Genomic DNA, 26,381 nt, shown 5'->3' on the forward strand with positions numbered 1-26,381 from the left:
CTCTGATTACACAGCTGCTGCAGGACTTGTTTGTGTTCTGAAAACTTTACAAGTATATTGAACAGGGAAGAAGTGAATGGTAGAAAATCTTTCTTTACAACATTACTTCTTTTTAAATAACCTTGAATTTTAAAGCTAAGAGTTGACAGTTATAAAAAAGAATTAATGACAACCATATATCCCTGTGAGCTTGGACTTCTGACATCTAGGAGACAGAGCCAGCAAAAAAAAATGGAAAGATGTTAACAGGAAGAAAGGCAGATACCACTACACCTGTCCCCCACTGGGCCAACTGTCACTGCTGGGTCAATTTATAATTGAAGGCAATTTGAAAATCCTCCCAAAAAGTCACATCCACCATGAAGCTGCAAAATAAGAACACTTAAACTTAACATATAAATGATATGAAAGCAGGATAACAGAATCTATCCTTTCAAACATTCTTCCAATCATGTTGAATGTAAAGAAATGTTAATAAGTATCTACAGGATGGGGAGATGCTCAAAATATACTGCACATCCACCACAGATTCCAGGTGACAATCCATTTTCTTCTTCATTTCCAAGAGTAAATGATAGACAACAGTGAAAAATCAATAATTTTACAGTATAAAGACCAATAAGTTCACAAACACGTTTGGCACAGAACAGAAAGACAATGCAACTGCTGCAGAATTTTTGCAGTTGCCTTTAAAACAGATTTTCCAAAGATGTAATACTGAGGTGTCACCATGACAGAAGCCCTTTACTACAACAGGACCACAAAGAGTGCCACAGCAGAAGGTGCTGGAACAGAAATGGTAACAAACCCCTAAAACTGGTAAATCACTATTGAGAGAGGGCAGTCATTCCAGATACAATGACGCAAAGTAGAATCATCTTCAAGGAAGGACATAACTGCTGATCCAAGCAGAGAATTTAATTGAACAAAAACACTTCTCTTTTAAATGCTAAATTTGGACCTCTGATATAAGCAAAATTCTTAAGTATAACAAAATGCCTAATCTGTATGGTAAATGTTCCCACATATCCATGTATAACACTTTGAACACAGTTCATTTACTAAAATCCCACACTTTCTATATTTTATTGTCCAAACTACAAACTTCGTTATGCAGGATGCAGTTATGGGACAGTTTATAGGCTTTGATAATATAGTCTCTGCCACAAAAAATTATTAACTAACATAACTCACATTCTGAAATAACGTTTCATCAGGTTTCAAATAGACTACATATTTACAAATGATTTGCATGAGTAAAATTGCACCAGCCAAAACTGTAATGGCGGTCTGTAATGCAACGACAATAACTTAAATCTCCTACCACAAATCAAAACCACAAAACCTCACATTCCATAGCCATGTCAAATACTTGGTTGTACATTAGATTTTAATGCAGAATGGCAGCTTAAGTAAAAGCAGTCAACCAGATGCCTCGTCCTTCAAACAAGCTGCCTGTCCTCAGTTATCACCTGTTTTACTTGCATGTGTCCATTATTGCTTAATTCAGTCACACCTCATTAGGAGAGCGAATTCAGAGTGGTTGGAGGAGAACCTCAATTATTCAATAAGTAGCTCAGTCTGACTTAGCATGATAGCACAAGAAATTACATCAAACTGAATTCAAGCACAAACACAAGTGCAGGCTGCTGAGAGATTACTATCTTTGGTTATAAGCAATTAACATATGCTGATAAACAATTCAAAATATCTACTAGTATTCCAATCTAACTTCACCACCACTGAAATATCAGTATTGGCACCACCCCTACTTCAAAGCTCAACATTTCAAAAGCCCTCGTCAGCTGCACTCCAACTCTAGCCTATACAAGCTCTAGTTCATTAGAACACGTTGTGCCTCAATGCCAAAAGTTCTGCTGCCCTGCCACACCTATTTTCAGCAACAATCACTTGCATCTCATCTCCCAGTGCATTAAATTTGAGGTTCTTTCTTCATTTACAAATCACTATTGTGGTCTTATTCCACTTGCAGTATTCTCCTCTAGTCCTATATTATGGTTCACATCTTTCACTCTTCCAACTTTCACTTACTGTGACCTCAGTCTGGGCACTGCACTTTAGGAAGGACACACAGGCTTTAGGGGACAATACAGTAGAGAATTACCAGCCTGGTGCCAGAGATGAAGGATTACAGTAAATAAGAAAGATTGAAGATGCTGGGTTTATTCTCCTGGGGTTCAATGTGACAAAGTGTGAGGTCATCTACTTTAGGCGGCACAGTGGTTAGCACTGCTGCCTCAGAGCACCAGGAACATGGGTTCAAATAGCGGCTTGGGTCACTCTATGTGGATTTTGTACATTCTCCCTGTGTCTGCATGGGTTTCCTCCAGGTGCTCCAGTTTCCTCCCACAGTCTAAAGACATGCAGGTTAGGGTGTTTGGCCACGCTAAATTGCCCCTTACTGTCAGGGAGACTAACAGAGTAAATACACAGGGGTAGCTGCTGGGTGGGATTGTGGTCGGTGCAGACTCCATAGGCTGGATGGCCTCCTTCTGCACTGTAGGGAATCTATGATTAGCCCCAAGAAAGATGGAGTATTTTCCAAAAGGTGAGAAACTAGGAACCGTGAATAAGCAGAGAGATTTACAGATCTAAATATAGAAATTGTTTAAAGTTCATGGATATGTACAGAAATAATTAGGGAAGTAATGTTATGCTCACTTTTAGCTTAAGAGGGTTGAATGCAAAGAACATGAAGTTATGTTACAGCTTTGCAGAGCAGTATTTTAACTTCATCTGGATGACTCTGTTAGCAGGCACTTCATGTCAACTTTCCATTTAATTTGTTCATTTTATTTCATTCAAACTTCCACATCTATATTTATAATACAAATTGTCAAAGTAAACTTGTCATGCTGCAGTTACACCTCCTCATCAGGAGGAGTGCAGTTGTATCAGCTCCTCAGCCTGTTCTTGGTGAAACTCCAACTAACTCTACTTCCGTACTTCTCAAATTACTGCGCACTTTGCTAGCATCAGAATTCATAACTTCAAAACAATAACTGAAGTACTTCTGCATGCTCCTGCCCAATTATCTTCAGCCTCCTAATCTCACTTCACCTGAAAACTGCACCTGATCATGATTTCCCATGAGCAACACAATGGATGTTAGATTTATATGTGTTTTTTTAAAATATTTATCTCAGGTATCATAGGTCAAACTAAGGGTAAGACATTCTATCTAGTATGTTCCACTTCTCTGCATTTAAGATTGGTTATTTCTCGATCATATCACAAGGGCATAAACTTGCACTTCAAAGCATACACCCTGTTAATTTTACATACGGGTCACCAAGCACTGGTCATAAAGCTCTGCATCACTAATCCAGTAAAAGACAGAATACTTAACAGTTTCTATTACTGCCGAGCTAATGGAATTTTTTTATTGCCTTCTATCCCACCAGGCTTGTATCTCTAAAGTCTTCAAAAACAATTCAGCTCATAAAGACTGATGGTTACTTTGTAATTATACCTCAACATATGCCGCCACTTAACTGTAAATAATGTAACTCTATGCCAAAGGATCGCACAGAATGCAAATGAAAAATGGTGTAAGTGATGATACACTGTTAACATATTGGACCATGAGCTGCATACAAATCTCAGTGCCTATTACAGTTGTGTCAGTGTGTCCATATCAGAGTGACAACACAGATTATTTTCCTCCTTGGCAACAAAGTGGCATTGGTCTTTGCATGGTAACATAACAAACATTGCAAAATTCATTACAAAGTGAACAGAAAGCACAATTTTCCAGAAATATATATGTATATGAATGTTTATAAAGATCCCTTTTGATTGTTGGACTTCTAATATTCTGGTTACCTTATTATAGAAAGGATATTATTAAACTGGAAAGAATGCAGAAAAGATTTACTAGGATGCTACTGGGACTTGATGGTTTGAGTTATAAGGAGAAGCTGGATAGATTGAGACTTTTTTCCCTGGAGCACTGGAGGTCTATAAAATGATGAGGGCAATAGATAAGTCAACATCTTTTCCCAAAGTTAGTGGAGTTAAAACTAGAAGGCATGAATTTAAGGTGAGAGGGGAGAAATACAAAAGGGATCAGAGCCTTTTTTTTAATGCAGGGGATGATGAGTGTCTGGAACGAGTGGCCAAAGGTAGTAGGAGAGGCAGGTACAATTTTGTATTTTAAAAAGAATTTAGACAGTTACATGAGTAAGATTGGTATAGAGGGATATGGGCCAAATGCCAGCAATTGGGACTAGCTTAATGGTTAAAAACTGAGTGGTATAGACAAGTTAGGCTGTAGGGCCTGTTTCCACGCTGTGAACCTCTATGACTCTAATATATTTAGCGTCATTTATGAACCAAACAGTATTATTTGCAAATATAGTTTTCAAAATGTAATTCCTATTGGAAACAGATTTTGATATTTATTTCCTAATTGGGAGGACTTGTTCCAACATAAATGTGTGGCTACTTCGAAAAGTAAGCATTTGATTAATAATTACCTTGAGTTTCTGCTTGGTTCTCTCTGGCTCTACATTTTCAGTATCCACCTTAGTGTCAGCCAGGATCTGTTCTGCTTCTGTCACCCACTTGGCCAGGTCTTTCATGTCATTGTTGAAGGTACGCCATTTCTCCACACATCTATCAAAACGCCTGTACAGAAGACAAGTGCATTTTTTTGTAAATTTGACCACGATTTGAGATGGGTTTATAAATTTGCAAATCATAACTCAACAACACCGAACAACGACAAAAATGTTATTTTAAACTGCCTGGGTATTGCAGAGCTCAAATATACAGAACTGGAAGTTGTACATCAAATTCATAAAGTATTACTTAAGAGTCAAAGTGAAGGCTGACATCATTGTCTTTCCATTGGAGAAGTAGATTTATTACAGCACTCTAATTGAAAAGTTAATTTGAATTTGTTAGCTGCGTCACCTGCCACCAACAATGCCCTGCCCTGCCCCGCCCACCCCCCACCCCTCAATCCCCACCTATTCTAGTAGGTGGTCACATTTGTGGTCAGAGTTGATTTGAAAAGAAATAAACTCAACATCAGGTAAAACTATCATCTTTCCTGAAGGAAATGCTTGCTTGCTACATTGAAGTCACTGCCAGTACACACGTCAAATATTTAAATACTTTAAACAATGGACAACAGAAGATTTTGGGGTCAGAACTTTTCTACTTAGAATATGTCATCTTCTTTGCAAATTTACCATTTTGCAAAGGATTTGTTGTACAAATTATAATGATTAAACAAGAAAAACAGAAGGAAATTCACTTATGAAGCATTTGCCACATCACGAGTGTTTTTATTCAAGTCCTGTTGTTGGTGGTTGTTTGAAAAGACTGGACTGTGAAATTGCAAGGACCTCAACAAAGAACCAGGAAACAATCTAAACTCTGCCACGGAGCCTTATACTAAAATGGCTGGGATTTTCCAGTGTCAATCTTCTCAAATGGGTTTGGTGATGGGAGCGGAAAATCTCACGAGAGGCCCAAGTCATGTCTGACATTGGTGGAAAGTGTCATTGCAATTGTCCCCATCCCCATCACTGACAACATGTCAAATATTTAATAATTTATACCCCTTTATAATTATAGTTTGGCTACAGAACAAAAACCACAGAGCTTCAAAGCAATTTGTTGCATCATGAGGACTCTGAAGCGTTTCTGATAGATTTGATAAGGTGCCATATAAATGTAAACTTTTCCATTAAAATGTTGGAGCACCAGTGAGAGCCACAAAAGGAGCAGAGCACCCCTAATTTAGCAGACAGCATTTCAAAGCTCCACTGGAGCAGCATCTGCACTTGTGAATAGAAATGTCTGTTGCTGACAGATATCACGCATGGTCTCCTATTTTCTCGAGTTATAGTGAGCTGAATATGTGGCCAGCCAAAAAAGACTGGAGGTACAGATCAGCCATTTGTCAGATTGAATGGAGAACAGGTTCAAAGGGATAAATGGCCTATGCTTGCTCCTATGGTTGGGGCTAATGCATGAACCATGTGATATCTGGCCAAAGTGCTCTGAAAATGACTGATGCATGTAAAACCATATCCTAGCTCAAGTCTGAGCCTTCATAAGGGGAGGGCAAGTAACTGGGAGGAATAAAGGTATTGCTTATCTACAGAGCAAAATTAGTTCTTGTATTACAGGTAAGGAAAATCAGATTAAGCAATCAGTTTGAATCAGTCTACTTCTGTCCCTGTGTTCCATCATTAAATACATACAAGCCTGTGATGGACAGATTTCTGGTCTCAACAAGTGGAGGACATGGGGTTTTGGCAGACATGGCGTTTGAGTGGCTGAACAGGCAAGAAGGATCAAATTGTCTGCTTCTTACTCCTTTTCAGCCCACTGAGCCTGCTCCACTATTCAATTTGATCTTCTACCATTTTCCCCATGTTATCGCCATATACCTTGATGTAACCAATCTCTAAAAATTTATTGGTTTCTGTTTTGAATATGCAGTAGAGAATTCCAAAGATTCAACACCATCTGTGCAAATAAATTTCTCATCTCAGTCTACCCTTGATGTCGAGATTATGTTTTGTGGTTTTAGATTCACCAGCCAAGGGAAAACATCTTATCTACATCCACCCTGTCTTGTCCTGTCAGAATTTTATAAGTTTCAAATGAGGTCACGGTTTATTCTTTGAAACTCTAGGGAATACACGCCCAGCCTCTCATCATGAAATAATCCCATCATTCCAGGGATTTAATTGGAGCATATCCATGATTTCTCCCTCCCAGAGATTCTGCTCCAATACATTATTTTTTTCCCAAGAGCCAGAGTCACTTCCAAAACTGCTATGGGAACCTGCACTACATTTTCTTGCTTTCCATATTTTTAACCCATTATATCAACCGGCCCTGCATCCTTTAATAGGAATTTTAATTCATGGCAAGTGGGATGAGCAAATTCTCCATGTAACTTGAAGACAGTTAGCTTTTTTTTCTCAAATTCCTATCACTTGATGCCATGAGCACTTCTGTAACATTGAATAGAGATGCTGGTTTATTTATAAAAGGGATGCAATAATGCCCTGAATGAAAAATCAGTAGATTTTCAATTTACCCTAAGAAACTACTTTATTATTTCTAACTTCATTTGTATCTTTTTCATGGATGGCTTGCTCAGCTGTAATGGTATATCATTAGATAATGCATCTGCACTATTGAAGTGGCTTATTCCAGCTATTTTACATGGAATCACCACACTTTGCAATGACTTTAACGTGCTGTCTTCCCCAAACCTTATGCAAGTAGAACTTGTGTTCCTTGACCTTACTTTGATCCTACTTGTTGAATCCAATTAATGTTTCAACCAATCCATTCCACATACCGTGCACATGCGTGCACTATCCAACACGGTTTAATTAAATGTATCCACAACTACATTCATCACCAGCTTGAAGCTTATCTCAGATTGATCAATATCATCACCATCCCCTTTTGAACATTTGCATCATGCATCACATTGAAAAACCCATTATGCAGTAAATTGTCCCAAATAGAACAATGATGTTTCAAATCATGTTTGAATTAATAATCCTCTAATGTTATGAAGAGTCTAAGTTTATGTTGAATGCATATACATATATATGTTTTGTTAAGATAAAAATGGTTCCTGTTTAATTTAGCCTTTGTTTGTGACCCTTGGTGCCTGAATGTCTGCATAGACCTGAGACTGAAGGCTTTCAGATTTGGCATGGTGCCACAATGGTTAGCACTGTTGTCTCAGTGCCAGGGAACCAGGTTCAATTCCGGCCTCAGTCACTGTCTGTGTGGAGTTTGCACTTTCTCCCCGTGTCTGCATGGGTTTCCTCCGGGTGCTCCGATTTCCTCCCACAATCCAAAAATGCGCATGATAGGTTGATAGGCCATGCTAAATTCCTCCATAGTGTTCCAGAATTTGTAGATTACAGAGGTAGGGCTTGGGTGGGATTATTATCGGTGCAGATTCAATGGGCTGAATGGCCTCCTTCTGCACTGTAGGGATTCTGTGATGGGCATTTTGAATGAGGTCTTGCAATCCTGAAGATTAAATACATGGGTTAAGAAGGTTGAAAGTTCAGTGACTGTAGAAAAAAAATAAAAGCACTTTACATTATGCCAAGAGGCAGTTTTCCAGTGACAAATATGCCAGTAAGACATGAGTTGGGTGTGTGTGTGGTTGCGGGGAGTGGGGACACCAGTTGTTCAGACTCTGCGTCACACAGAAAAGACAGTGATTTTAACCTCTCTGAGAAAAAAAACTGCAAGGATAGTGGGGTTAACTGAATAATTAGTTATGGGACTCAGTAAAATGATCAGTTTAAGATATTTGCTACTGGAAGACTGAGCTCAGGGAACTCATTTGTTTGCAGAAAGAATCAGTGGGAAATCATTCTTGGATGCTCTATAATTGATTTCATCCATTCTGCTCAAAAAGTAACTCTGAATCGAATCTCCTGTATGATTAAAAATTCTTTTTAGGTTTCCAACCCACACCTTTAAAAAACTATCTTCTGCAACCATGGATTTCAGCCAGATGTTGAAGTACAAAACAAGACAATTCTTTTCCTTGACAGTAAGTTTATTCACAGGACAGTATGCAATCTTACAAATTTTTGTTTCCAAATCCCACCTACTGCATGTCCCAGTTGACTCTCTTCAGACAAAATCCAAGTTCTTAATTAAACATAAACAACACTTGTGTACCTTTACAAAGTGAGCAAACTATTAGCAGTGTGATCCATTCAACTATGAACTGGAAGGCCAGTAAAAAAAAATTATAACCAACACATGAATAAGTTTCTGGATGCAATATAGGAAAATTTGGGTGGGGGGGTGTCAGGCAACAATAGCACCTCTCACAGATGGGCTTACCAGGCTCTTTGGAGTGACTCATCCTGTATTAGTTTTCATCTTCATCAACATTCACCTGTGGTTTCAAATAGCTGTTGCAGTGACTGGTGGAGTAGTGGATAAGGTGGAGGGCTGTTGTAGGCTGCAAAGGGACATTGATAGGATGCAGAGCGTGGCAGATGGAGTTTAACCCCGACAAGTGCAAGGTGATTCATTTTGATAGGACAAATTTGAAAGCGGATTATAGGGTCAACAGCAGGGTTCTGAGGAATGTGGAGGAACAGAGAGATCTTGGGGTTCATGTCCACAGATATCTGAAGGTTGCCATCAAATGGATTGAGTCGTGAAGAAGGCTTATAGTATGTTAGCGTTTATTAACGGGGTTTTGAGTTTAAGAGTCGTGGGGTTATGCTGCAACTATACAGGACCTCAGTGAGACCACATTTGGAATATTGTGTGCAGTTCTGGTCACCTCATTATAAGAAGGATGTGGAAGCATCCAGAGGAGATTTACCAGGATGCTGCCTAGTTTGGAGGGCAGGTCTTACGAGGAAAGGTTGAGGGAGCTGGGGCTTTTCTCTTTAGAGCAGAGGAGGATGAGAGGTGACTTAATAGAGGTTTATAAAATGATGAGGGGGGTGGATAGAGTGGACATGCAGAGACTATTTCCTCAGGTGGATGTAGCTGTTACTAGGGGGCATAGCTATAAGGTTCACGGTGGGAGATCTAGGATGATATCTGAGGTAGATTCTTCACTCAGAGTGGTTGGGGTGTGGAATGCACTACCTGCTATGGTAGTGGAGTCGGACACTTTAGGAACTTTCAAATAGCTATTGGATGGGCACATTGAACACACCAGAATGATAGGGAGTGGGATAGCTTGATCTTAGGTTTGGACATAGCTCAGCACAACATCGAGGGCCAAAGGGCCTGTACTGTGCTGTACTGTTCTATGTTTTATGTTCCATAAAAATGTCCACACTTTGTTATCCTTTTCAATGGGTGAGTCTCATAACCTAAGTGACATAGGAATTTGTCTACCTTGGCACATGAAGATTGATTTCTGTAGATGAGGTGGATGAAATCTGAAGTCCAAAGGTCTTAAAGACAGGCGAACAGAGTGTTTTGGATGTGTAGAACTTGACCAAACACAGAAGGCATCCTGGTCAGTCACTGTATCTGGCTGAATAGACTCATCTCATCATTGGGCCAGGACAAGAGAGTGGGGCTCTCAATGAGCAACTCTCCCTCACTATAGTACAATTCACATGCAAGCCATGCTCATCATCTTTTTAACATCTGTTGTCTGGTGTCCATCGATCACAATGAGAAGCAATGCAGTTACAAATACAAAGTTATAAGAGAATCTAGCTATAAATAAGTTATAAGATTACAAGAATAGCTCTCCTATAAAGTAGGGATTAAAAAGTAAAAGCAGAGTCAAACTGCTGGACAAAGTTTTAGAAGTTTATAGTTATGCCTGGGAATAATTATGTGCTCAAGAATAACAAATCCCCTAACTCAAGGCAATTCTGAAAAGTCAGGATTTGATCTTTACATCACCTCAGCGAGGCACTGGCAAGTTGTACGGTAATTCAACAAAGGATAACCTGAAAGATTATCTGAAATAATTTGTTAACTGATGTTGCAAGGAAGTGAGCAATATCTGTATCTCTGAATTTCCTGTTTGATGAAAGATGTTAACTAAAATTGGAGGATGCTGGCGAAAGGCAGCATAAGTATTCAACGTGTTTCCTGCTGGTTCTACTCTTACATGGCATGAATATTGAGCATTTCTCCACGTATAACTTGTCGTTGTAGGGTCATGATGACAGTTCTCCTCTTAACTGTGATAGAGCTATCTTAGACTCAACAGCATTCTACTGAGGCCCATCTTTCTCAACTTAAAGTGAGAGTCATCACCCAAGGAGTATGCCCGATCTGGAATAGTCCCAACAGGGGCCAGGATTATAATTCGCTTCAACAAGTCAAATGACAATGAAGGAGTGATGTAGCAGTGGATATGTATTCACTGGAAGTTGGAGCCATGAACCTGCACACAGGCAGTTCAGGCCTAGGGTCATTATTAACTGGAAGGAGATAAAAATGTAAGGGGGTGCTTGCCTGAACAACTGAGCAGTCCAATTGTCCCAGCTGGGACACTCTCGCACAAAACATAGCTCCTGGGGAAATGCCAAGAACAGAACATGCACATCTACATCATATCTGCTGACATTGACGAAGGCTTGTGCTAGTCAGTTGTGAAGCCTTTGGAAAGTAATGGAAAAATCCTGTGTTCTGAGAAATTCCTTAAAATGATTTGACAGTTCCATCAGAGCATTCTCACATGCTTCTCCATACGATGGTAAGTCTTCTCACCCATTCCCAATCACTAATCGAATCAAACAAAGTTGTGTGCCAACATCAATCCTCCTCAGCATGTTTTTTTTCTCTATAATATTTCATTATGGTTATCCTGATGTTAAAATCAAACATTGCATGGATGGGAAACCTGGGGTGACTCAAGACCAATGTTTCCAAGAAGACATTTTGCAATTTTCTATTTGCTAGCCGTCAGTTCAGAATTATACATGCAATGTAGCATGGACTTTTTCTCCAATGCACACGATGACTTTGGACTTACAACCAGTATGAAGAAAAGTGAAGTAATGTACCAGCCTGCTTCACTCAGAAAAGCCCTCTCTCCTACCCTAAGTTTTAGTTCATTACCAGAACCTGTCAGCCCTGGATAAGTTACTTCACTCAACAGCACACTCCCTCAGGCTGTTTTTACTGATGGCAAGACACATGCAAGAATTGTCATAGTGAATGTAGCCTTTGGTAGACTTCAAACATCAGTCTGTAAATTAAGATTTGATTTTGATTTAATTTATAATCGTCACATGTATTAGTATACAGTGAAAAGTATTTTTTCTTCCATACTAATTCTGCTTACTTAGAGCAAAGATCCTGTCCACTCCAAGACTTGGACTGTGTACCAGTCTCTTTCCAAGAAAGTCAACCACTTTCGCTTGAGCTGCCTTCAGAGGGTTCTGAAGCTCAGATGGTAGGACAAAACACCAGGCATTGGAGGTGCTCACCCGAGCTGGCTTCCACACAATATCGAGACAGTCAGAATGTTTGACAGCCACTTACCAAAGCAACTCTTTCATACAGAGCTCGAGTATTCTCATGGCAGTCAAATAAAGATCCACAGGATATGCTGAAGGTTTCACTTGTGCATTTTGATATCAACTTTGAGTCCTGGGAGAAGCTCACCCAAACTCCCCAAATGACAAACATAATAACTTTCCCCTCAAACGATGAACAAGGCAGTACAATTTGGGTGTTGTGAATAGAGAAAATGGAGTCTTTCTGGATCAATTATCTAAATTAAATCAGTTGCTCTTCTTCACCTATGCTTAACTTATCTTGCACCTGTAGTACCTGTCAGTGTTTACAAGTGCCATATGTGTCAAACATGTGTCAAACATGATCTCCTCTGTGAATTCAATATGGAGTTATTTGATGAGATTTATTGGCACAAACACTGAAAGATTCATTTTGCGTTTGCTGCTTCACTTCTAGCTAGCCCGATAATAGTAACACAGATCAAATATAAGCCCTATGCAGTGAATATGCAATAAAAGTGCTCTATTTTAATGATGGTGTCTGTTGATGGCTTTTGGAAACAATTATGGAACATTATTAGTCCATTCAGGGAGTCTAAATAAGCTATTTGCATTTCCATTGTTTCCATTATTAGTCATGTACTGAATATAGTGAATTCTAATGTATGGCTAATTAAGGCAAGACTCAGTTCACAGGAAAGAATCTGAACAATCTCATTCGTGACACATCCTGCTGTAAAAAATTCCCAATTAAAAGTTAAAATACAAATCCAGGACTCAAGAGTAAGTGCAACATTTTCCCTAAATATCCCAAGTTATGCTCATCGCATATTTGATTATCTTATTGCAATTAGACGCCAAAACGATCGCAGCAAAATTTTTTATACACCTGACTGAAATACTGCAAAATATAGGAACAAAGAACTAATTTTCAAAAACATTCAGGCAGTCAATAGAATAGCGTTTATTTCCACTAGGTTTATTTGGATCCATTAAGCAAGGTATATATTAAGGAGGTTGTTCATGAATATTCTATATTTTAAAATAAATTTGCCCAGCTTTGATTCGTTTTCAAGCTGCACCCATTTTGCTGCGCCAAACTGTATTTTTAAATGCTAACTTGCCTCATATTTTTAGTCACAGACAGCTCTAAATGCATTTTCACAAGTTGGAGTCCTGTGATTTTGCTTCTAGTGTTCATCTTTCCTTCTGAATGTTTTAAATCATACTGTTAAAATGGAACTAAGTTGACTGTGTATGTCAAAGTCAAGACTAATATTGAACTTATTCTCCCGCATTTTACAAACAGCAATTTGCTTAAGCGCTGATCTCATTCACCAAACTGACGGCACTTTCTTTACTGCATGCAAAAAGAATATACAACTGAAATTCATATAAACATCAAAAAATGAAATCAGATTTTAGTTTAATTGGGCACAGTGGCCTGATATGCTAAACAAAATTTTTGGAACTAGATTTTGGCGAAAAACTGCAGCAGGCGACGGTGCAGAGGGACCTCGGGGTCCTTGTGCATGAGTCGCAAAAACCCAGCCTGCAGGTGCAGCAGGTGGTCAGGAAGGCGAATGGGATGCTGGCCTTCATAGCGAGGGGGATTGAATATAAAAGTAGGGAGGTCTTGCTGCAGCTGTATAGGGCATTGGTGAGGCCGCAGCTGGAGTACTGTGTGCAGTTTTGGGCGCCGCATCTGCGCAAGGATATTTTGGCCCTGGAGGGAGTGCAGAGGAGGTTTACTAGGCTGATACCGGAGTTGAGGGGATTGAGCTATGAGGAGAGGCTGAATAAACTAGGCTTGTACTCGTTAGAGTTTAGAAGAATGAGGGGAGATCTCATTGAGACGTATAAGATGATGAATGGGATGGATAGGATAGAGGTGGAGAGACTCTTCCCGCTCAAAAAAGACAGTAGGACTAGGGGGCACAGCCTCAAGATAAAGGGGAGGCGGTTTAGAACGGAGTTGAGGAGGAACTTCTTCACTCAAAGGGTGGTGAATCTCTGGAATTTTCTGCCCGTTGAAGTGGTGGAGGCTGCCTCGCTAAATATTTTTAAGAAGTGGGTTGATGGGTTCTTGATAAGAGAGGGGATTAAGGGTTATGGGGAGAGGGCGGGAAAGTGGAACTGAGCCACGACAGATCAGCCATGATCTTATTGAATGGCAGGGCAGGCTTGAAGGGCTAGACGGCCTACTCCTGCTCCTATTTCTTATGTTCTTAGATGTCAACATTAATTTCCACAAATTTCTGGTCTAAGTTTTGGTTTTAGTTTGGTTACTGCAAGATTAGATACTGAATAGCCATACTGCAGTGTGCGCATCCGTATTGTGAATGAAGTTAAATACTTACGTGCTGCTTCACATTGTAAGCATGTGGTCTGATAGAGAAGGCTGAATGGGAGACACCCGAAGAAACATGATTGTGAAAAAAAAATTTTTTGATGTGTAGTTTCCTCTTTTATTTTGTTTCCTGCATCTCGTTGTGTGGCATATGTGTGGCAGAACTCTATTAGCCTGCTGCCCTGCACAGGCAACTCATGCCTCTGATATTTCATATTGCATTTTCCAAATGCTTATGTGCCTGTCTGCAGTGGGTTTGGGAAAGACAACAAATTTCAAAGGAGAGATTAGCCACACTGGGTTGTTACTCTTATAATGCATAAAGCTGAAGTTTAATTTGACAGGAGAGTTTGGATTGAACCGGTTAGAGAATATAGATTCAGTTTTTCTACATCAGACGAAAGTCCAAAACAGGGTCTTAACCTTCAAATGAAAAATGAATAGTCAAACAGAAGAACGGTTAAATCATTCTCAAGTCTGCAAAAGATGTAGAAATTGCCACGACAAAGTGGGGGAACAGCGTAAACAATTTTCTTGTAAAGAAGTATGATATAAGATTGTTAGGTGTAGAAATACATTAAGATAACAAAGTAGAAAGCTGAATGAAAAATTTAGATGAATCAGGATTCTATAGGTGGCTTAAATGTGTGGGCTGCAGTTGGCAGATAGGTTCAACAGTAATTGCACAAATTAAAAGATCATCCAGATGTTTGCAGGTTCATAGTTCTGATTTTTTACAACTTTCTTTTTAATTGGAAGCAACATATCATATCATAGGTAGATTTGCCCTGTAGAAAAATTAAAGGGAAACTTGGCCAAATTTTTCTCACAGGATTCTGAACAAATATCAGAGAGGAAATTTTGTTGAATTCCGACATAACGGAACGAGGCCATTCAGCCCATCAAGTCTGCACCAACTCTCTGACAGTGTGTCTTACCCAGGCCCATGTTGTAGTTGCTTAATCCCACACATTTACCATGGCTAATTCATCTAACCTCCACATCTTGGGACACTAGGGGTCAATTTAGCATGACTAATCCACCTAACCTGCGCATCTTTGGACGATGGGAGGAAACTGAAACACCCGGAAGAAACCCACGCAGGCACAGGGAGAATGTGCAATCTCCACATAGACAGCGACCCAAGGCCAGAATTGAACCCAGGTTCCTGGTGCTGTGAGGCAGTGATGCAAACCACTTTGCCACTGTGCCTTCCCACATTTCTATGCTTACTATGAATAGGAGACTGGAGGGGGGAGGTTAAATTGAAAAATTTGGGAAATTTACCTCCTGTCAACTTTCAGCTTTAACAGATGCTGGCAACTAAACCTTATTTTCAGTGGTGGGACAATAAGTTAAATGGTTTAATTATCCAAGTATAGTACTGTCAAGGACAGAGAGGGACAAGAGTAGACTCAAAAAAGTTTTCTACAGCAGTATGTTTCAATGAGTAATGAAGCATTCCTAGACTTGGTTCATGGAAATCAGATAGGCCAAGTGCATCAAGCTTCAATAGGACAATATTTATGGGACAACGATCATTGTATTGTAAGGTTTAGGTTGACTATGGAAAAGGATAAGAATACAGAATAAGGATAATTAACTCTGGGAAAGTCACCTTTGATGCTGTAAGAACTGATCTTGGTGGAATAAATTGGAGCCAAAGATTGGGAGGAAAAACAGCAGTTGAACAGTGGGCTACCTTCAAAGAAGAGATCATTCAGACACATTCAATGTATGCTCCTTTGAAAGGGGAAGGACAAATAAAGCCAGAATATTCTGGATGACAAAAGAATTAGAAATTACGATCCGGAAGAAAAAAGTGTGCTTATGACAGCAATCAGGTAGAAAATGCAACTGTGAAGATAGAGACTTCAGAGGGAAGGTGAAACAGCAAAATGGGAAGCATAGAGGGAGTCTGAAAAGAGACAGGCAGCCAATATAAAAGGGAGTCCCAAAGGCTTCTATTGGCATACAAATAGTGAAAGGGTGGTAAAAGGAGTAGGACTGCTTGATCAGACATCAAAAAGGGGCTTTTCACGTAGGTGGAGGGAGCATAGCTTATGTGTTAAGTTAATACACTGGATTTGTCTTTAGAAGGATGCTGCCCAGGCCATTGGCCAGGAACTAAACTGAACTAGCCATATAAATACTGTGACTATGACAGCAGCTCTGAGGCTAGGAATCCTGCAGTGAACAGTACACCTCCTGACTTCCCAAAGCCTGTCCATCACCTACAAGGCACAAGTCAGGATTGTGATGGAATACTCTCCAATTTGATTTGTTTTGATTTATTATTGTCACGTGTATTGGTATATAGTGAAAAGTATTTTTTCTTGCACTTCCAACCATCATTCATTCCTTCCGCCACTGACACACGGTGTGCACCATCTACAAGATGCGCTGCAAGAACTCACCAATGCTCCTTTGACAGCACATTCCAAATCCATGACCACGACACCTAGAAGGCTAAGGGTGACAAATGGGAACACCACCATCTGAAAGTTTCCATCCAAGGCATTCACCATCTTGACTTGGAATTATATCACCATTCTTTCATCGCCATTAGGTTAAAATCCTGGAACGCCCTCCCAAACAGTACTGTTGGTGTTCCCACATCACATGTGCTGCAGTGATTCAAAAACGCAGCTCACCACCAACTTTTCAAGGACAATTGAGGTTTGGCAATAAATGCCAGTCTAGCCAATGGCGCCCAAATCCCATGAGTGAATATAAAAGATTCCAGAGGACTTGATAATTGTAAATGTTGCAGCCTTGTTCAAAAAAATAGGGTGTAAAGATAAACGCAACAACTGCAGGCCACTTTAATTTTGATGGCTGAGAAACTTCTCGAAAATAATATTTCAGGACAAAATTAATAGACACATGAACAAATGTGTGTTAATTAAGGAAAGCCAGCATGTAAAATTCTGTTTAACTCAGTTTTCCTTGCAGAGGTAACAGAGAGGATTGATGACAGTTACACTGTTGATGTAGTGTACATGGACTACAGTATTTGATACAGTACCATACGGATTTGTGAGCAAAGCTATAGTTCATGGAATAAAAGAGACAATAGCAACATGGATTCAAAATTGGCTGAGTGACAGGATAAAGACTATTGTGGTTAACAGACATTTCTCAGGCTTGAGGAAGGTTTGCAGTGGAAGCTGCTAGGGGCTGGGTCTGTTATTTTTCCTGATATCCATTAATGACATTGACCTTAGTGTACATGGCACAAATTTGTGGATGATACAAAAGCTGAAAGCATTGTAAACTAAGAGAATTGTGTATAACCTCAAAAGGACCATAGACAGTTGGTGGAATAGGCAGATAGGTGGCAGATGATGTTCAATGCAGTGAAGTGGTTAATTTTGGTAGGAAAACATAGAGAGACAATGTATAAGCAGTACAACTCTGAAGAGGGTATAGGAACAAAGGTGTATAATTGCATAGGGGGATTGAATATAAAAGTAGGGAGGTCTTGCTGCAGAGGGGGATTGAATATAAAAGTAGGGAGGTCTTGCTGCAGCTGTATAGGGCATTGGTGAGGCCGCAGCTGGAGTACTGTGTGCAGTTTTGGGCGCCGCACCTGCGCAAGGATATTTTGGCCTTGGAGGGAGTGCAGAGGAGGTTTACTAGGCTGATACCGGAGTTGAGGGGGTTGAGCTATGAGGAGAGGCTGAATAAACTAGGCTTGTACTCGTTAGAGTTTAGAAGAATGAGGGGAGATCTCATTGAGACGTATAAGATGATGAATGGGATGGATAGGATAGAGGTGGAAAGACTCTTCCCGCTCAAAAAAGACAGTAGGACTAGGGGGCACAGCCTCAAGATAAAGGGGGGGCGGTTCAGAACGGAGTTGAGGAGGAACTTCTTCACTCAAAGGGTGGTGAATCTCTGGAATTCTCTGCCCGTTGAAGTGGTGGAGGCTGCCTCGCTAAATATTTTTAAGAAGCGGGTTGATGGGTTTTTGATAAGAGAGGGGATTAAGGGTTATGGGGAGAGGGCGGGAAAGTGGAACTGAGCCACGACAGATCAGCCATGATCTTACTGAATGGCGGGGCAGGCTCGAAGGGCCAGATGGCCTACTCCTGCTCCTATTTCTTATGTTCTTATGTTCTTATAACTAATTGAAAATGGCAGGACAGTTTGACAGATGGTTAATAAAGCATACAGTATGCTAGACTTTATTGATTGGGGCACAGATTACAAGAACAAGGCTTTGCACCCCACCCCCAGCTGGTTTTAGGAATGCAGAGTGCAAAATAGAAGGAATAGGCTCTTGGCTGGGTTCCTGCCTGCTCCAAGCACTCAGCAATTTTAGACTAGGACAGACAAGACCTGCCCTTGTCCCAAATGAGGCCCTTAAATGACAAGTTATCGGCCACTTAAAGGCTGTTGCATCTCTGCCTCAATTTGAGGCTGATGGGAGAATTTCTCAGAGAAGTTCCCACGCCTTAAGGTCCGATGTTCATTCGACTTTAACCCATAATGTCCCAACCTCTCCCCTGACACTCCAGTCATCCACTAACCCCACTCCACAATGTCTTCACTATCTTCCCTGTCCTGAGACCCCAAAAAACTTACTTTTCTGTCCAGTCCTGGGACTGAGGCTGCAACGTCTTTAGCAGGCTCCCCTTCTGTCTACTGCAGCTCCTGTTGCTGCATGGACAAGAGAGCTGCCACCAATCTAAATGGCTGGCAGCTCTCCAAGGTGGGACTTCCATCCAAATAGCTGTGGGTCAGACAGATTCAGTGGCAGGATAGAGACCTCACCATCTGAACAATCCTGGCCATGATCTCTTCCTCCTTTCATTTAGCAACCGAACAAATAACAAATATTGCACTTTGGCCATTTTTAATATGTACACTTGAGGAAACTTAGTCTCAGTGATGCATGGGCAATGCTCCTTGGGCACTGCCACTTTGCCCCTTGGGCAGTGCCAGGGACCAGGCTGACAATGTCAGACTAGCAATGCCCAGGGGGCACCCTGTCCTTAGCCCTGACCACCTGGGGGACCTCCATGGCCTCCCTTCACTCCAGTGGGTTTGACCAGCAGTTCTCCATTAGTGGGGAGCTGTTGTAAACCCCTCTGGAGTGAACCATTCTTGACATGGGGGTAAGGGGGCGTGGGGGGATTAACAGCCTGGAGACTTCAGTCCCGGGCCCACTAATGGTATTAAAATTATGATCTTAAAATGTAAATCAGCTCTGTTCCAATTTACTGTGTGGAGCTGATGACACTGGAAATGCAGGCCCCAGAGACATGCAGATGTCATAGCATCCAAGAGGGAGCCCGCTAAATGGTCTCCGCTGATGTCTCCTGGCTAGCTGTGTTGCTAGAACAGCACAATGAGCTGGGAGAATTGCCCTCCTATTTTTCTGCTCCATTCAGTTCAGTTGCACACTAAAAGATGCTTTAAGCCATCAAAAAGTCCTCATTATTTTAAAACTTCTCGCCTATCCTGTAAACAGATTGGCTTCTTCCTCCTCCCCATTTCTATATTAGGCATTGGGGTCTGTCTTAGCAACTGGTGTTCATTCTGGGCTTGTATTTGGTTACTATATATTTTCTATATGATGCATATTTCACATTAATTAACTCATGATAATTAACTCATGGCGTTGGGTGTGTTTTTATTTGCAGAATGTACTTCTAAATTAATTAACTTTTAGAGAGTAATTCTGGGTCTCATAAATAATCCAAAGGCTGGGGCTCGCTCAATTAGAAATAGAATTAATTTCTTAATCTGGTGAATTTTGATTGAACGGCCAATTGCATTAGTTCAGAATGAGTGCGCATTACTGGAATTTTACCCCCCCTCCCGTGCCTGAGGCTTGTAAGATCCCGTCAGGGCCAAAGGAGAATGCCATTCTGCGAGCCTCGCTCACCTTGGAATCATGCTGGTAAAATTCTGGCCCATGTGTCTGAAAGTCATAAGTTTGAACATTCTAATTCCTTTTGCTCATTTTTGGAAGCAAAGACACAATGCATTTCTTTTAATGAACATACATTGGAGAGTGTCAGCTTTACATTCTATAGAATAGGAAATATCTTGCTTGTTTTGGATGGTATATTTAGTATGCTGAGGAATGTCAATATCAGGATTCCCAACATCTTTCCATTAGATTATTTTTTCTAATGTTTAATAACACTATGGCTTTGCACTGAAGAAAAGTCTCACAACAGCCAATTCAGCATAGTTTTCTGAATGAACATTTATGACATGTTAGTTAAGATGATCAAGAACAATATGCTGAACAATATCAATGGTGAGTGTTCACTCCTTCATTCAGCTGAGGTAGATCTTGAGGTCTGCCTCTTCTACTTGCCCTACTGTGAGTTCATAGCATTGTTGAAACACCACTGGAGATTGAGATGTGTGGAGAGTCATGATTGGCAACCAAATACACTACATGGATGAGAAAGCAAACAAGTTTGAGTGATGTGCTCCCTAGTCTGCAGGTGATAGAAACTTGGGCATTATTTTACCATTTCTTGCCTGATTATCTTTGCAGATTCCGTTAAAACAGGGCTCTTAGCTTTAATTCTCTCCACTTAGTTTTCCTTTTGTTCCCAGTTTCTCTGGCTTGCTTCTACAATATACAAGCTTTTAAAATCCAAACTTGGTGTCATCTAATTGTGGGTCTTAGGTTTTTTAATTAAAAGAATGACCGATATCTTTTGCTTTACTGTTGTCTTTTGATCTTTGAATGTTATGCAGTTTCCATACACACAATATAAATTGAACATTTTAAATTAGAAGTGGGGTGACAGAAACATTTTGTGTGAAGGACAAGATTAAGGTCTTTGGGCATAATTGCCAAAAAATAGAGGTGCAAATGCTGTGAAGACATTTTAATGTTACTCCACAACCATGCCATAGACATATTAAACAATATCCTGCGATCAACAATCATCTTGATAATGATAATTCATAATGTGTGCACTGGTGCCTAAACTATTACCATGGCGACAGAGCCCTCATAATTTGTGTTACCTACAAATTATCCAGTTAGTGTTCTGAGTGACCACCTTGTAGTGGTTTGACTCAAGTAATAGAGAATGCCTGAATTATGTGAATAGATACTAAGTAGTTGATCAGCTAAATTTTAAATAAAAGAGACAACAAAAAATAAACTGTGACCTTTCAAAACAGCATATGGCCAACTTTTTTTAAAAAATTAAGGATCAACAGATGTCACCCTAATTAGAATTATTCAACAAGTTATCAATTTGTTGTCTATCTGGTATTGACAACATCAGAAGTAGGAACTCGAGTAAGCTATTTGGGCCATTACCCTGCTCCACTGTTCAATAAAATCATGGCTGTTACTATTATGGCCTAAGCTCCACTTTTCCTGCCTGCCCACATAACCCTTGGAGATTAAAAATCTGTCTAGCTCAGTCTTGAATATATTCCAGTGCAGTCTGGGGTTAGAATTTCAAAGAATAAGGACCCTACGAAAGAAGAAATATCTCCCACCTCCTTCTTAAATAAGATACACATTTGCAGATATTTTCCATCAGTCATCTGCAGTGTCTGGTCACCTGTTTGCTTGGCTGCTGGTACTTGGCAAGAACGCTGAATGCATCCAGTACTGCAGGGTTGCTATTCTGGCTAGCGATCGGAGGCTGGCAGTGATGCGCCAATCTCAGCTATGACAGATTGCTGCATGCACAGTGACCCACACAGCGCTACACTGCTCACATTCTTGGGGGCACTCTGCAGTGCAGAGTGTGGGAGATCATTTTGAAAATTCCAACAAAAAAAAACAGTGGAAGTTACCCCCATTTTTACACGAATTTGGCACTTAGAATGTTTTTGGGAGAATCCTGGCCAAGAGAATTGATCCTTTTATTTTGATCTAATTGATTTTAGTTGGAAGTAGATGGGTCAGATTCAACACTCCTGAGCAATGTTAGTGGGTGTGTTAAAGGTCAGACAAACTTTCTGCTCTTAATTACTATACAGATGTTAGAAAGTGAATGTGTGTTGCTGGTCTGTGAAAGAAGGACCACGTTTCACAAGTATTCCCCATTGTCCAATCACCTGCTGACACTCACCGTCTAGGCTCATATGTAAAATAAATAGCCACTTAAGTGAGGCACTAGATGGCCTCTTACATTACAATTCAAAAATACTTCAGTGGCTGTAAAGCACTTTGGAACCTGAGGTTGTGAAAGCTACAATATAGAGGCGCATTTCTTTTTTCTCTCCCAGCTGGCCAATTAAACCAAAGTATACCAAACATTGATGCTTTTAGGAGAATAGCTAAGAAAACGGGAAACAAAAAGTGAAAAAAATACTGAATAAATCCAATGGACCAAACAGTGTGTAATGCAGAAACATTAAGTGAAAATGAGTTGAAGCAGGCAATTAAATAGCTTATTTAAGTCCCAATTAAGTAAATTTAATTCAGCAATTGACTGAATCTGAACTGTTGATGCCAGGGCATTGAGGCAAAGAGGGAAATCAGAGATATACAAATCTTGGAAAGGCAGAATGCATGTGTTGCTACAGTCAGTTGATGGAAAGGCAAATTGCTCCTTCATTAATCACTAAGATACAGATCACTGTATGGCTGGCAGACACCTTATTGACTTAGGAGTGGCTGAGATAAAACAATGATTGGCAACCTGTGCAACTAAATTAACCATTTCAACGTTCCCCCCCAAAAAAAAACACAACTACTCTTACTTAGTTTATTCTTCTTCCACCCTATGCATGTTTTAGTTATTGTCCTTTCTCTTTTTAATGTCACATATCCAAATAAAAACATGGCAATTCAGTCTCATTACACTGCTTGTGGGGACATCAACTGTGACAGCATGCAGTGGTTTCTTGCATTTTGTATATCTGTTACAACAATGTTAGTTTGTCTTGGATATTAGTATTCATTTTTTTCTTACAGCAGTCTTCTCATCACATTGTTCCGTGTTCCTTTTAGTGTGTTACCTGAACCAGGTATTTCCCTTCATCAACAGTTTAGTGCCTTATCAGTTTTACTGCAATCACAGCTTTAGTTTCTATTCAATATCTACTCTATCGCATAGCAGATCCAATTATGGTTAACTAGCTGCCGTAGTTTATTTATTTTTAGATTTAGTAGGTTGGCTGTGAAGGAATATTTTTCACTGGAGAAAAATTGAAGCACAACAACAACTTGCATTTATGTAGCATCTGCAGGATATACAGTATGACACTGTTATGCACAAAGGAAATGAAGTAAAGAGATAACAGTGTATGGGCCACAGCAACAGGTGCTTAACAAAGAGTTGACCACCACAATGCAATGAGACGGACGAGTGCCCCTCATAAAAATAAATGATTCCTGTGCATTGAATGTAAATCTCAATGTATAATAAAACTTTAATAATCAGTGCTTAAGTTAATACTTTAATGCAACCGCATTTCCCTTTCTAACCTATAAGTTATATTACAAGGCAATAATCAGTAGATAAATTTTATATCCAGTGCAGTCCTCATGTTTCAAGGAGCCAGACTTTGCTGTAGGTGCAAAACAATCTTATTGCAACAGGAGGAAGAATTATGATCTCTTCAAGTGGAAATTTACAAGAATTGACTTCAAAAGTTTACAACTACCAGGATTTGCTTATTTAGATGATTTTTCCACCCCTGTTGGATGCCATTCCCCAAATCAAAGATCCGTGCCAGATGGCTCTCCGCTCCGAATCCCATGTTGGATGGCACCCTGCCCTGAAGCCCGTACGAGATGGAATCCCTGGTCTATACCATCCAGAGTTTCAAACAGTCTAACTTCAATGTGCATGTCATCACACAAACAAGCAACAGTTATAATGTTGCTGTGTGGTTTGAATCCTAAACAGGAACCTTTCCATGGAAGAAGGTTAATAGTTGAGAAGTCATTTTCCTTGTGATAGATGCTGAAATCAAAACAGCCATATTTCAAGGAATTAAGGCAGAAATTCTCCAGTCTCTGGATCATTGGAGAGATGCACATCAGGATTCTGGCGAAGTCCTGATATGTTGACGTTCATGGGAATTACACAAAGTTTTAACTTCCTTTGGGGAATTCCCCTTCTCTGCAGGACCCTGGATAAATGTCTCCAGCATGGGGCAGTTCTGATGTATTTGCCTGAATAATTACCCAGGAATAGTTAGATAATTTAAAACCTAGTCCTTAAAACCTTGATAACTACAGAACTGACCCCCCGATCACTCAAATATTTCCCACATACCTCAAGATCAACATTACACTCTACACATCTGCCACCTCATCCATCTACCACCATTTGCCATCCTATCAACCACCTCACCTATCTGTCCTCTAACCGCTTACCTATCCATTTACTTCACCAACTCCAGTCACCTACCCACTTAATTCACCCACATTAATCACATGCCTTCCCACCTACCCATTCACTCATTTGCCCACTTATCTATTCACTAATATTCAAATTGGGCCTTTAAATTCACCATACAACAGTTAGTAAAATGGGTATGTTCTGTTTACCCTTGACTCTGTTGTGACCATGCTCTCTGAGGGATGCTATGCTTTGTATTTCTGGGAAAACCAGGCTCTAATAGTCCCAGAAGAAAGATGGAGCAATGATGATTTGGGGCTTGTTAGAGCAGAGTAACAATCTATTGCTCTTCCGGCAGAGATCTAGGCCAGAGTATTTATTCCTCAAATAATACTGAGCCTTTTGACTAAGATCAAGTATTGTATTGACATGCTGCACTTAGCTGAAGTCATTAGGTTACATTTTAGCTTCATTTGAAGCAATTTTTAAAAGCTGCATCTCGGCCTTTTGGAATGATGCAAATGAGATCAAGCTTTGGAAGAGGTGCAATGCCTACTCCAATCAGCTTCGAGTGGGAATGTCTCAGCTTGTTGAGACAATGAATTGGCCTCAATTTGATTGAATTGGATTAAAAAAATACTGAGCTCATCAGTTGTAGATCTGCTTTTTCAATTCAGAAGAAAACAGTTCCGAATTAGATCTTCGTATTCTATAACTATTAGTAAGTCACACGGCCAGACTCTTGACTAATTTGTATTTTTATTCCCAGGTCTGTTTTTACAGATGGTCATTTACGTAACTTAATTTTCCAAACTCGGATGTTTTGATTCTGTTAAAATCTTGAGTGAAAAAGTAACTTGCAGTCTTGCATTTAAAGAAGTAATGCTGCAATAAAGATTCTTGCTGGCTTGCAAATGCTTTATAGGTTTCTGCAAATTGAAGAAGATTGCTGCTTCTGATCATGAAACCATCCTTGGAGTTTATTTTCCCAGCACTGACCTTTCGCATAACATCTCACACCTTCATTCTCTACATAACAAATTAGTCCTTGGCAGATTTACTCAGGCCTCCAAATGTGCAGCTTACCTATCTGTCAAATGTCAATAGACTTGGGATCCAGTGTTCTTTCCTTATTTGCTCTCCAGTAAAGAAAGGTAAGGGAATGGTATTTAGTGGCAACGTTATCCTAGTTTGCTGGGCTTCCATGGCCTAATTTTATCTTTGCAGTGAGCTTCCACAGATCATAAGATGAAAGAGCCCTAGTAAAATATAACTGTTAGATAGAATTTTTATTGATCCTGGATTTTCTTTTCTAATAGAAACTGCCTGACTTCTACTCGTCTCTGAGTGATGTAACTTGAAACGAAGCAGCCAATGTAAGCAAAGGACATAACTGCATTGAAAGGCATCTATTGCATTAAAAGTAATAAAAAAACTTTCAATTATCTTACTCATTCCATGGCCACAGGACACCCAAAGTGCTCTATGGCAATGAAGCAACTTCACTTACTTTGTAATGTAGAGAAAAGTGGTGGACAAATTTGTTATGTGATAAGTTTGTACAAATAGAAATTATATCAATGATCTGATGGTCTGTTTTAATGATGGTGGTTGGCTGATAAATTCACTGCCATGACTCGAGTGTTGCTCTTCACACAGGGCCATAGGATCTTGTGCACACAGGGCCATAGGATCTTGTGCATCCAGACAATTGGGCATACAGTTCTACATCTCATCTGAAAGAGG

General features: G+C 40.0%; 1 protein-coding gene across 9 annotated transcripts in view; it reads right to left on the reverse strand.

Moving 5' to 3' along the window:
- dmd (dystrophin) overlaps nt 1–26,381 on the reverse strand; it is a 1,714,977-nt gene that overhangs the window by 714,972 nt on the left and 973,624 nt on the right. For all 9 annotated transcript variants that reach the window (XM_080203928.1, XM_080203931.1, XM_080203930.1 and 6 more), the window contains one exon: nt 4,500–4,650. In XM_080203928.1, the coding sequence (XP_080060054.1) occupies nt 4,500–4,650 (151 nt within the window). The remainder of the gene's footprint in view (nt 1–4,499; nt 4,651–26,381) is intronic.

Source organism: Carcharhinus amblyrhynchos, chromosome 15, assembly GCF_965287045.1.
Source record: "Carcharhinus amblyrhynchos chromosome 15, sCarAmb.v2.hapA, whole genome shotgun sequence".
Classification (NCBI taxonomy): domain Eukaryota; kingdom Metazoa; phylum Chordata; class Chondrichthyes; order Carcharhiniformes; family Carcharhinidae; genus Carcharhinus; species Carcharhinus amblyrhynchos.